The 10,929-nt window shown below is 58.7% G+C and overlaps 4 protein-coding genes across 4 annotated transcripts; 2 read left to right on the top strand and 2 right to left on the bottom strand.

Annotated features, from left to right (window-relative positions):
* Positions 1 to 1,126: 1,126 nt before the first annotated feature.
* On the top strand, positions 1,127 to 2,301 carry IUM83_06091 (reverse transcriptase; the record flags this gene model as incomplete). Its single annotated transcript, XM_067930271.1, has 2 exons — positions 1,127 to 1,468; positions 1,969 to 2,301. The coding sequence occupies 2 exons, from the start codon at positions 1,127 to 1,129 to the stop codon at positions 2,299 to 2,301; spliced, it is 675 nt and encodes a 224-aa protein (XP_067782615.1).
* An 869-nt stretch (positions 2,302 to 3,170) lies between these two features.
* Positions 3,171 to 3,824, top strand: IUM83_06090 (reverse transcriptase; the record flags this gene model as incomplete). The annotated part of the gene is made up of 1 exon (XM_067930270.1): positions 3,171 to 3,824. One exon carries the CDS (start codon positions 3,171 to 3,173, stop codon positions 3,822 to 3,824), a length of 654 nt encoding a protein of 217 aa, XP_067782616.1.
* Positions 3,825 to 5,159: 1,335 nt separating this feature from the next.
* Positions 5,160 to 6,553, bottom strand: IUM83_06089 (uncharacterized protein; the record flags this gene model as incomplete). The annotated part of the gene is made up of 2 exons (XM_067930269.1): positions 5,160 to 5,685; positions 6,087 to 6,553. 2 exons carry the CDS (start codon positions 6,551 to 6,553, stop codon positions 5,160 to 5,162), a joined length of 993 nt encoding a protein of 330 aa, XP_067782574.1.
* Positions 6,554 to 6,695: 142 nt separating this feature from the next.
* Positions 6,696 to 7,262, bottom strand: IUM83_06088 (uncharacterized protein; the record flags this gene model as incomplete). Its single annotated transcript, XM_067930268.1, has 1 exon — positions 6,696 to 7,262. The coding sequence occupies one exon, from the start codon at positions 7,260 to 7,262 to the stop codon at positions 6,696 to 6,698; it is 567 nt and encodes a 188-aa protein (XP_067782789.1).
* Between the last annotated feature and the right edge of the window lie 3,667 nt (positions 7,263 to 10,929).

Here is a 10,929-nt window from a genome sequence, read left to right as displayed (position 1 = left end):
ATGGTCGAGCGCCCCACTTACCCAACGCCCAAGCCGATCCTGCGTCCGAAACCAAAGATGGAGGGTGAGCAGCCCGACGCGCGACAGCGACTGGTGTCAATGCTGACTGCCGTCGCCGTAGTAGCCCCGAAGGAACCAGCGCCGGAACCGCTGCCAGAGGGAAGCTCCAGGGAATTGTCCCAGAAGCTCAACCCGACACTTCGCCACTTGTGACGGGGGAGACCGCGACGAGAGAGGTCCGGAAGGAGACAATGTCGGGGTCGGAACAGGAAACTGAGCCAGTCACCGACGATGCGGACGAAGACGACGCGGTGTTCATCCACGAAGGATCCAACCTCTTCGCCGATGGCCTTGAGTCGTAAATGACCGTACTGCCGGATCTCTCGTTGACGGCCGAGGTGAAAATCGAAGACTTGAAAGTCGGGACGCCAGACGGAGAGTCGACCGAAAAGCCGCGCGACAGGAAGACCGACTGCGCCAGATCATCTGGAAGAGACGGAAGTGACTGATCGGGAATGGAAACGCCCTGCCGCCAGCGACCGTGGGCGTCGTTTGCGATATCGACGTTGGTGACGCGAAACCAATAGCTCAACGCGTTCGGAAGATCCCGCCGGAGTACAGAGAGAAGGTGTCGGAGTTGATCAAGGGGCTCCTCAACGCAGGCATGATCCAAACGTCGAAGTCGCCATGGGCGTCACCAATCGTCGTGATTGTGAAGAAGAACGGCATCGACATCCGGCTCTGCATCGACTGTCGCTTAGTCAACGGACTCACGCAGCTGATGATCTATCCCATGCCGCTCGTCAATGACTTGTTGGAAGACTTGGACAAGTACCTGTGGTACCGCTCCCTTGACATGACCAGCGGGTTCTGGGTCGTCCCCATGACTGACCGGGCCCGGCTCATATCGGCTTTCATCAGGCCGATGGGTTTGCTTGAATGGCTGCGGATTCCTTTCGGCATGTGCAACGCGCCGCAAATATACCAGCGACTTCTGGGCAACGCCCTCTACGGGTTCCTGAAGCTGTCTCCGGACAGCACCACCCGGGACGTCTTCGAAGACGGGAAACCAGAAGCCCCAGGGATCCACTCCGTTTTGGAAAGGAGGTCATACATCGACGATATCCTGATTGGCGGTACGTCGTGGGACGACCTGTCCGAGAAAGCCGAGCGTTTGCTGGATGTCTGCGAACGGTGGCACCTGTCCATCAGTGTAGAGAAGCGTGAGTGGGGCATGTCTTGGGTCGACTACCTGGGCCACAAAATGTCGAAGCAGGGTCTTCAGGTGAAACCCAAGAATCTCGAGTCGCTTACGACATTGGAGTTTCCACGCACGCTCAAGGGGCTGCAGTCGTTCCTGAGTTGTCTCAACTACAACCACCGGTTCATCGCCGACTTCGCGATATACGCGACAGCGCTGTACTCGCTCGCGGAGACGGAATTCGATGACTACGTGGCAAGACCGGAAGTGCGCGAACAAGAAAGATGGATCCATGCGACGCGTGCCTTTGACGCACTCAAAACAAAGTTCGGCGAGACCCCGATGTTAAAACACTTTGACGCGAGTCGAGAGCCCGTCGTAATCGTAAATGCCTGCGAGTGGGCAATCTCAGGCGTACTCGCTCAAGTCCATGACGACGTGTGCATGCCGGAGAAATTTGTCAGCCGCACGCTGAAGCCCAGCGAGTTGAAGTATAGCGTCGTCGAGAAGGAAATCTTGGCCCTGATGCGCGTACCGAGTGAATGCTATACGATGCTGGCCGGCCGACTGAGCCGTGTCTTGACCAGCCATACAATGCTCGCTTGGCTACTCCGATCCAAGGGACTCCAAGGCCGACTCTCGCAATGGGCCGCGGTCCTTTCTCCATAGAGGTTCGAGATCACTTGCTCCACGAAGGGAGAGAAGGAGATCCTGGGCACGCTGGCCACAAGCATCACGCCCCGAACATTCGTCGATACCGTTCGAAGGTGGCCGTCATCCCGGTTCCAGTTGTGATGCACGACGAAGAGCTTCACGTCATGAGCTTCGACGGCTCAGCCAAGGGCAAGCGAGAAGGCGATGCTTTCAGCGCAGTGGTCTGGCAGTTGCCCGGCTGGGAGGTCGTGCGAGCGGCATCCAGTTACGCGATGGACCTAACCATCAACGAGGCCGAGTACCGGGGGTTGCTCCTCGGATGCTCGCTACTGGAGGGAGTGGATGGTATCGCACGACTAGTGGTCTATGGAGACTCCAACTTGATCATCCGACAGATGCGAGACGAGATGGAGTGCAAGTCACCGGGGTTGAGGCTTCTACGCTAGCGAGCCCGAAACGCGTTGCAAGCGTGGCCGCATCACGAACTCTTCCATGTGCGTCGAGATTGGAATGCGAGTGCCGACATATTGGCCGGGCAGGCTCTACAGCGACAAGGCGGCCGAACCTCTCACGGTCCAGACGAGATTCAGGACTTGAAGACGTTAAACCGCCTGGGAGAAGTCATACGGCCCCTGGCACTAAGCCTCGAGGCGGTAGATCACGCTGACCCCGTCGCAGTCGACCCCGGCACAGACAATCATGTCCCGGACCAACCCGGGTGTGACGGGATACGACCCAGCGACGTGGACGCGGGATGCGGGACGGCACCCGTCCTCGCAGTAATGACGCCCTCAAGCGACAACCGACCGGAACCGGACCCCAGAAGTCTTACAAGAATTTGTGGTACAACGACTTCGTCTAGAACGCATTCGCGTTGCAACAGGACGAAGAAGCCTGGATCGCGAACTTGAAGAAGTATCTGAGTGGCGATCTTGGGGGTCTCTCCAGGCGCGAAGCGAAGGACTGCCAGAAAATCGCTCGTCAGTACGAAGAAGGCGAAGGTGGCTTCCTCTATTATTACGGGAGGGGCGACGAGTTCACTGAAGATCGCGACACGCTGTTGAAGCTGGTCATCCCCGAGACGCTCCGCGACGACGTCCTCCGTCACTATCATGCGAGCTTGGAGGGCGGGCACCAGGACAAAGGCCGCACTTATCAATGAGTGCGACGTCACTTCCATTGGCCCGGGATTTTCCGGAGCGTCCAGCGCTACCTCGGGGAATACACCGACTGCGAAACAGGGAAGGGCCGACCCACCATCCAAGGCGAGTCCCCAGGCAACATCGTCGCGACATACCCCTTCCAAGTCATCGCCATGGACCACATTCCGTCACTGCCCGCGTCCTACAAGGGCAACACGGAGCTGTTAGTGTGGGTGGACCTGTTCACGGGTTTCGTCATCGTGAAAGCGAACGCGGCACGAACCGCACAGACGGTGGCCGAGGCGTACGAGGAGGCGGTGTTCGGGCGTTTCGGTGCGAGCGAGGCAATTCGTCACGACCGCGAGCCGGGCTTCATGTCGGACTTCTTCAAGGCGTTCAACAAGCTCATGGGTCAGAGGCAGCTGGCGACGCTCGCCTATCGTCCTCAGGCCAACGGCACTGCAGAGCGCATGGTACAGACAGTCACAAGAGCCATTAAGATGTACATCGCGGACGTCGACCAGCGCGACTCGGACGAATACGCCGAGCGCCTTATCTTCACGCTGGACACGGCGCACGATCGCACGAGGGACGAGACACCGTTCTTCTTGGTGCACGGCTGGGATCCGCGGTCCACGTTGGAAGCCACACTCGGCGTCAGGAATACGTCGCGGCGGGACGTCGAGGCCAAGCGTTGGAAGCTGCGGATCCAGCGACACTATAAGGTCGCAAGTGCACAAGCGCTGGAGTTAGTACGAGAAGCGGTCGATGCGATGGCGCGTCGTCAGAACGAGACCGCGTCCCAGCACACGATCGAGACGGGATAACGAGTATGGCTGTACCTTGATCGGGTGAAACCTGGTTACGCGCGCAAGCTCGCGCACATGTGGCACGGACCGTTCCGCGTCGAGGTGCTGGTCAACGCGTACGCCGTACGCCTCGAGACGAGCGACACGTCGTACCAGCTGTACCCCATAGTCCACGTTTCCAAACTGAAGCCAGTCCTAGAGTTCCCATCACGCCCGGACATTCGCCTAACGGTTCCGTCGGACGGACGAGCGCTTGGACTTCGACGAGGAATTCTTGCCGGATGATAGCTGGGAGAACAGGAACGAGCTGGACGACGACGTCTTTGAAGTCGAAAGGATCTTGGACGTGCGTGAGGGGAGAGCCACTCGGTGTGGACGTGTGCGACGTGAACCGGAGGTGAAGTGGCGAGGGTATCCGGAGGCGACGTGAGTCGACGAGCTCGACCTTAACTGCGGAGGGCTGCTGTACGACTTCCTGCGCGAGCGCACGGGGCGCAACCGGTTCGAAGCGATGCAGTCGCACGAGAGCGCGGAGGCGACGGCGGACTCAGGTGGGTGAGCACCTTGGGGTGCGACAAAGTCGGCAGGGAGGCTGCCGATGGGAGGATACGCGGAGATCCTCGTTTCTGAGAATGGACGGGGACGAGGGGACGGTTGAGGTCAGTCTGGTGGACCAACCAGTTGGCTGAACATGAGGGCCGTCTCCTTCAAGATGTGAAAAGTGGAAGAGAAACGGAAGATGAGCATGGAAGGAGAAACATGTTAAGGTTATGGGCTACGGGAGCTAGGAACCGCTAATTCGGCTCAAACCTGCTGGATGAACTTACCGTCGAGCCGAGGCAGGAAGTAAACGCGGTGGGCGCGCGATACCGTGCACTGGACGCCGGCGTCCATCTCCTCCACGGTGAGCGGCGTACGGAAGAAGCGCCGCCATGGCTCTAGCGTCGAGGTCGTCCAAGGTCCATTGAAGTGTCGCGTGCTCGAAGCCGGGGTACCAACGGTCGAGGCGGGAGCGGCTGGGCGTGAGGTGCAACACCATCGGGTCCAGGATCAAGTCCATGTCAGCGAGCCGGGAACGAAACATCTCGACGACGAGCTGCAAGACACTGCTCGTGCGGTCGCCGCTGAAGCTGGAGACCTCGCGCGGACTTGGACCAGGGACGGCACCGGCACCGCGTCCACCCTGACGGGCTACCCACGGGCGGAATTGCCGGTGAGAAGAATGGCGCAGCAGGAGCAGTCCTCGACTGGACGCTCGAGAAGGAGTCGGAGCTGAAGCTGAGAGACGGAGGCCCCTCACCGCTGGAACTACTAGACTCGGACCTAGACGCAGTCCCCGGGCGCGTCGAGCGCCTACGCGGGGAACTGGACGAGCGAGCCGAGCCCGCCGAGGGCGGCGACGTGGTTGAGCATGAAGAGCTGGACGCGTCCGACGAGTGCGCCGTGCTTGCAGGACGCGCGGAGGACGTGGAGGAAGAGCGCGAGCGTGACGCGTGGCGCCGCAGACGGCGGCGTTTGACGCGGAAGCTCCGCACTCGAGTCTCGCTGCCCGAAGACTCCGACGAGAAAAGCGTTGATACCGGACGAGCCCGTACACGGGCCGTCTGAGACGTCGACGGAGAAGTCGAGACGGCTGCACTGGTCGACGAGACTGGAGGCATGGCGGAGGTCGTGGAAGCAGCGGACGAGGCCAGTGCGGACGCGCTGTCCGAGGCAGCCGTGTCCGCCACCGTGGACGGCCTCTGACTCCGTCGGCGAGGAGAAGAATCTGGTCGAGAAGATGCCGGGGCCGACGAGGAGCTGGTCGCCATAGCCGGGCTGGTGGAGCCGGAGGCGGTTGCAGTACCGCTGGCCCTGCTCGTCCGAGACTGACGGGCACCTGCGGGGGACGCCTGCCATTGACAAGGGGAACCCGTTGCGCTTGGACCTGAAGACGCACGCGACCGAGCACGTGCTGTGGACGAGCTTGGACTAGGGGGCGCCTGCGACTGGCGTCGACAACCTAACGCGCGGGGATCAGAAGACGCCGGTGTCCGGCGACGCGGAGTCGACGGACTTGGACCGGAAGGCGGCCCAGTGCCCGGGCCCGCCGAGGTCGAAGACGGAGTCGGCGGGCTGGGTCCCGCTTGGGCGGACGGCATGACCGGAGGCGGAGCGGACGCCACGTCCGGCGAAGTTGGACCTCCATCCCCGGATACCGGGGACCCGGGCGCTTGGCTGGAATCGCTGACCAGGGCGGACATGGCGGCTCTAACGTCGGCGGCGACGGCAGCCTCCAACTGCCTAATCAGGTCGGAGGTGTTGACGCTGTCGCCGACGGAAATGACAGCATTGGCCAGACGGCTGGCCAGTAAGTCACGGACGCGCTGCGTGGACTTCCGCCCTCGACGCTCCTCGCGGATCAAGCGGCACCAGGCAACGGCGCCCTCATCACGCTCGCGGACGGCTTGGTCGACCTCGCTCTCCAGCTCCACGACGCGAGTGCTCAGGCGGCGCGAACGCGCGACACCAGGCAGCTGCGACGACGTGCGGCGCATGTCGCGCCAGCCAGTTCGGTACTTCTCGGCCCGCGAAACGGCCTGCAGCTCATCAGCTTGCGCACGTGTGGCCTCCGCATCGGCGGCGATGCTGGCGTCCCCGGCGATGCTCAGGAATTTCTCTAGATCCTGGATGCGCGTGGCACTGCGTCGGGGTTCCTCGGCGTGAGCGACCAACAGCGCGTTGGCGCGTCGGAGGTCGTCCTGCAGCGGCTGATTCAGGTGGCGCGCCGACGCGGCGTCACCCTGCCTCTGGGCGAGTGACTGGCGAACGGAGCGGAGCTCCTCAACGAGCGTACTATGCTGCCGCTCGGAGGTCGCCGATGCTTGACGCGCTCGTCGGTCACCACGGCTAGCTGGGCTTGGACAGTTCTGAGAGACGCTTGGGCGTCAGCGAGCTGGGCTCGGGCATCGTCACGCACTGCACGCGCATCAAACAACTGCGAAGGAGACACGGAGGGCACGATAGGCGGGGACGACGCGAGGGAGAGTCGTGCCGCAAGTCGGCGATCCGGGCCTGCTCCGCGGCGAGCTGGTCCTGGAACGACTGGTACTCGTCCGCAGGGACCTGCTCCAGCACGCGGTAGCGCGTCTCCAGGGCGGTGTAGCGACCCCCCTGTGCACGGAGATCAATGATCTGCTCCCGGAGAGCAGTGTTCTCGCGCGCCAGCCTGTCCCGCTCTTGGAAGCTCCGCTCGAGCGTCACCGTGCCGGCCTCGTAACCCTCGCGAGCGCGACGAAGAAGACCGAGATTGCGGTCGTGAAGGGCCGACGCATGCGTGGCCAACCCGGCATTCTGCAACGTCACGAGCTCAAACCACGCGCGGAGAACCTGGTTCTCGTGTTCCAAGGCCGTCGTGGCGGCGACAAGGGCGCTCACCGACGAGGCAGGAGCGCCGGGCGCCAGGCGCCGGGACATTGATGTTCGCGTGGCCGGGAGTGCTCGGACGCCGCGCTCCCATCGCGCAGACGACACAGCGGCCGGAGTCGAGGTCGTCGGTGTCAATCACGGTCGCCCAAGTGCGCGTACCGTCGTCGGACGACTTGAGGCCAGGAGAGCGAAATGCGCGCTACGGAAACAAGTGACACGGCGAAGTCAGTGCCAAGTGCCAGCCCGGGGCTAGTTCTGCAGCAGCGCACCCATCTGTGAAGTGCGCGCGCGTGGCAGAGGGACGGTTGTGGAAAAGTGCCCCGGGGAAACGCAGAAGTTGCCGCCGATGAGGCTAGGCGACACGATGGATGAAGTGTGACGCGGGTGACTCCGGCGAGAAGGTACACGGAGCGAGGATGCGACATGACGCCTGAATCTGATCCCGCCGCGGTATCAGGGCTGATCTGGCGCTGGATTCGGCGCCCGGCTATGTACAACACCGTCACTCAAAGCCCGTCACTCAAGATCCCGTCACTCAAGACCCCGTCACTCGGACCCCGTCACACGGGCCACGAATCAGGTTGAAGATCAGTTGCGGGAAGCACGCCGGAAGTAGGGTTAGGTACAGAATGAGTGGTTAGACAGCCAGTAGTCAGTGGCCAAGACATAAGATAGGGTAAGGCTCAGTCCCGAAATTTCTCTGAACCACAAAGACCTCCTGCAGATCTCCCTCGTTCAGGGGAACCACCAAGCGTCGGCAAGTCGAGCCGACGCTCGCTGGCTCGGGTCTCACCCCCCTCAACCCCGTGCCTAAAAGGAGGGCACGTTAAACTATACCGTCGGCCAGCGCGCCCGATAACGCGCTTTCTAAGACGAAGGACCACACTGGCCCGATAACCGCCGTGCACAAGACCGCGTAGGCCCGATAACGCCGCGCAAACCCGAGGAAACGCCAGCCCGATAACGTCGCACTCCCAAGGGATCCGACACGCTTGCATCCGAGCAGGTTGTCAACCTGACCCCCCCCCCCCTCCCCCCAACTCAGGTGGACGTGCTGGGTTTGTGCGAGGACGAACTTACAGTAAATTACGGTTTTCTGTGAGGACGCTACTCCACATATGTGCATGTGCATGATAATCAATCAGTGTTTGTTTGACCCCGAAGACCGCACGCGGCGGAATTCGTTTTGCGCCGACGGGCGTGTTGCTTCACAGGGACCAAGTCCCTGCCCCCCGGCGGCGCGCGCAAGACCAAGTGGAGTCGCTACGAGTGTTCAACGGTCAAGCTCAGCTAACTCCAAATAAATTCAAGTTCAACAACCAACCCTTTCGTATTTCGGCTCGGTTTGCCTTCGTTGTTGTATCTCCACACGCGAGACATTGGTTTTACTGGTTTTGCTTGCTGGTTGGCTGGTTTCCTGGCGATGCTTCATATTTGGGGGCGGAAGGTGCTCCGTTCTAAGGTTTTGGCAGAGCAACACCTGGGATAGTGGTTTCTGGGGTTGCTAGTGGTATCCGTGTGGCGCGAATAGTCTGGAATAGTGGTTCCCAGCTTCGCTGTGTCGCCTACATCAAGGCGTGGTGCGCGGAAGTCCCAGGGTGCTGAGCGAGAACCCTCGATCAAAAAAGGCCTAAGCCGAGCAAACTCTCGGGGCCACTCTGGTCTGAGGGGCGAGTGAAGATTGTTGTGCGGCTCTCAGACTGAGCCGCCGGAGGAAATGTCGTGACTGGAAGCGACTCGAAGCCGGAGTCGCTGAGCAAGGAGGAGGCTGTTAAGGCCCAGAGTCCGAGGGCCTGAGAAGAGAAATGGACTAAGTGTGTGTGTGAAGTGGACGTGTTTATATTCAAGAAAAGGGGGCACAGCGGACTTTGCACGTGCGTACAAGGGCCTTCCAAGCAAGGAACAAGCATCGTCTGGGGGCATCTGGGAACGTTCGAGTTCGGAGGCAGCTGGTGTGGCCGACGCAAGTCTGGGCCCACATCGTAGCCTTAGTAAGAACCAAGTCAAGAGATTGCAAGAGTGAGGAACACACGCCTCACTCAGCTTGGAATCTGAGATCTAATCTCAGATTCTGAGTTGAGAGGTCTAAGATCAAGGTCTAGTCGCGAGGATATTCCCTGATTTAGAAGCCCGCATCGCCACACGGACATCGAAGTACCTGCTAACGCCCTCGTGCCATGAAGAAGAATGGCGACTCTGACACACGTAGACAACGTAAGTTCATCAAAGCGAATTGATTTGTATCCTTAGCGTTTCGTGATGATCAACACGAAATTACGTCTTGTCCGACTATAACGCGTTTGGTTCTTTATTGCTGTTCGATTCGTGATATAAGATGCGCTTGTCGTGTTTGTGTTCTCAGTGTACGATAGCTTGGCGAAACGTTACCCCCAGCAGTTGGCTTTAGCAGCAGGGGGTTGCCGGAGTACTTAGTACCGCAGACGAAGTCTACACGCGAGGAGGGACCGCGCTGTTGTGTAGCCGGGCGAGCAGCTTCAATTGCTGCACCACTGGCAGAGCGGTCTCCATCGTTTTAGAGACCGCTGCGGCAACTCGAGATTCCTCTGCTGCAAAAACAGCGACTTTATAAGGTGGAGTGGTGAGTTTAGCTAGCGCTAAAGGCAATGTCAGGAAAATAGCGTTTCAATGATTCACGCGCGATAGAACCACATACGCAAACGCTACCGTCGGAATTGAATTGCTGTGAAAGACAACCTTATCGCACGTCAAACCTTCGACCTTGTGTATTGCCATGGCGTAGGCAATGCGCAAAGGAATTCCCCTACGTACAACCCGAAAATCACTCGTGTATTTACATCGGTCAATAAAAAGTATCTCCATTTCCGGACCCCCGAAATCCTGGACTTTATTTGGGGCGTGTAACCTCAATTTTTTTTCAATATTAGCGTATTGTATATTATCGGAAACCTCTTGTAAAAAGCAATCGCATTAGAGTTGTTTTATGCTTTCTGCGAGTGTTTTTAACTTTTAATTTTTATGTCCGGTTATGTACGAATTTTGATTGCTCAACTTTAAACGCGATTATCTCGATTACTCCAAATGGTGGCTAAGCATCTTTTTGTTTGCCGCGTCACAAATTTTGTGACGTACTACAGGAATGAGGGACCGGGATATGGATCGGTAACTTTGATTAGCACAATAAGAAATTCGCTGCCCGTAAAGAAGATGAGATCATATATTACCCCATTTGTTCCATTACGAAGACCCGCTAATGGTTCGAGGTTAAAGATCAAGGTGACAAGAGCTCCAGCACACAACATCAATCTTGTCGCAACAACACTATCGCTGTCATGTTGTACTGTTTTAGCTTCGCTAATGAGAGCCGACACCGTTCCTTCTGGTATTTCGCGTTGTTGATGTATTACTTTCTGTTGGACGTGATGTAATGCATGAACATGAACAATGTTCGCGTCACTGCCAAGAAGACGTTCCATGTTCGCAGCATCAACGCCAGCATTTTTGTGCGCAATATGATTTGCTTTCGAATACCAATCTGCTCTATGCGTGCCAGAACTACACCGCTAATTGAACAATTCAATATAGACCGCTGTTGGACTATAGCTACGTGAGCGCCTCAACGCATCAAACCACTCAGGAGCACGTGTCCGCGAATTTGATCGTTTAGCATGCAAACATTAGGTATGCCTTCCCACAACTCACGACCTTTACATTGTACTTCATTGTGCACCTTTTT

This window comes from Phytophthora cinnamomi, assembly GCF_018691715.1.
Source record: "Phytophthora cinnamomi strain GKB4 chromosome Unknown Contig104, whole genome shotgun sequence".
NCBI classification, from domain to species: domain Eukaryota; phylum Oomycota; class Peronosporomycetes; order Peronosporales; family Peronosporaceae; genus Phytophthora; species Phytophthora cinnamomi.
This window is presented reverse-complemented; position numbering and strand designations above follow the sequence as displayed.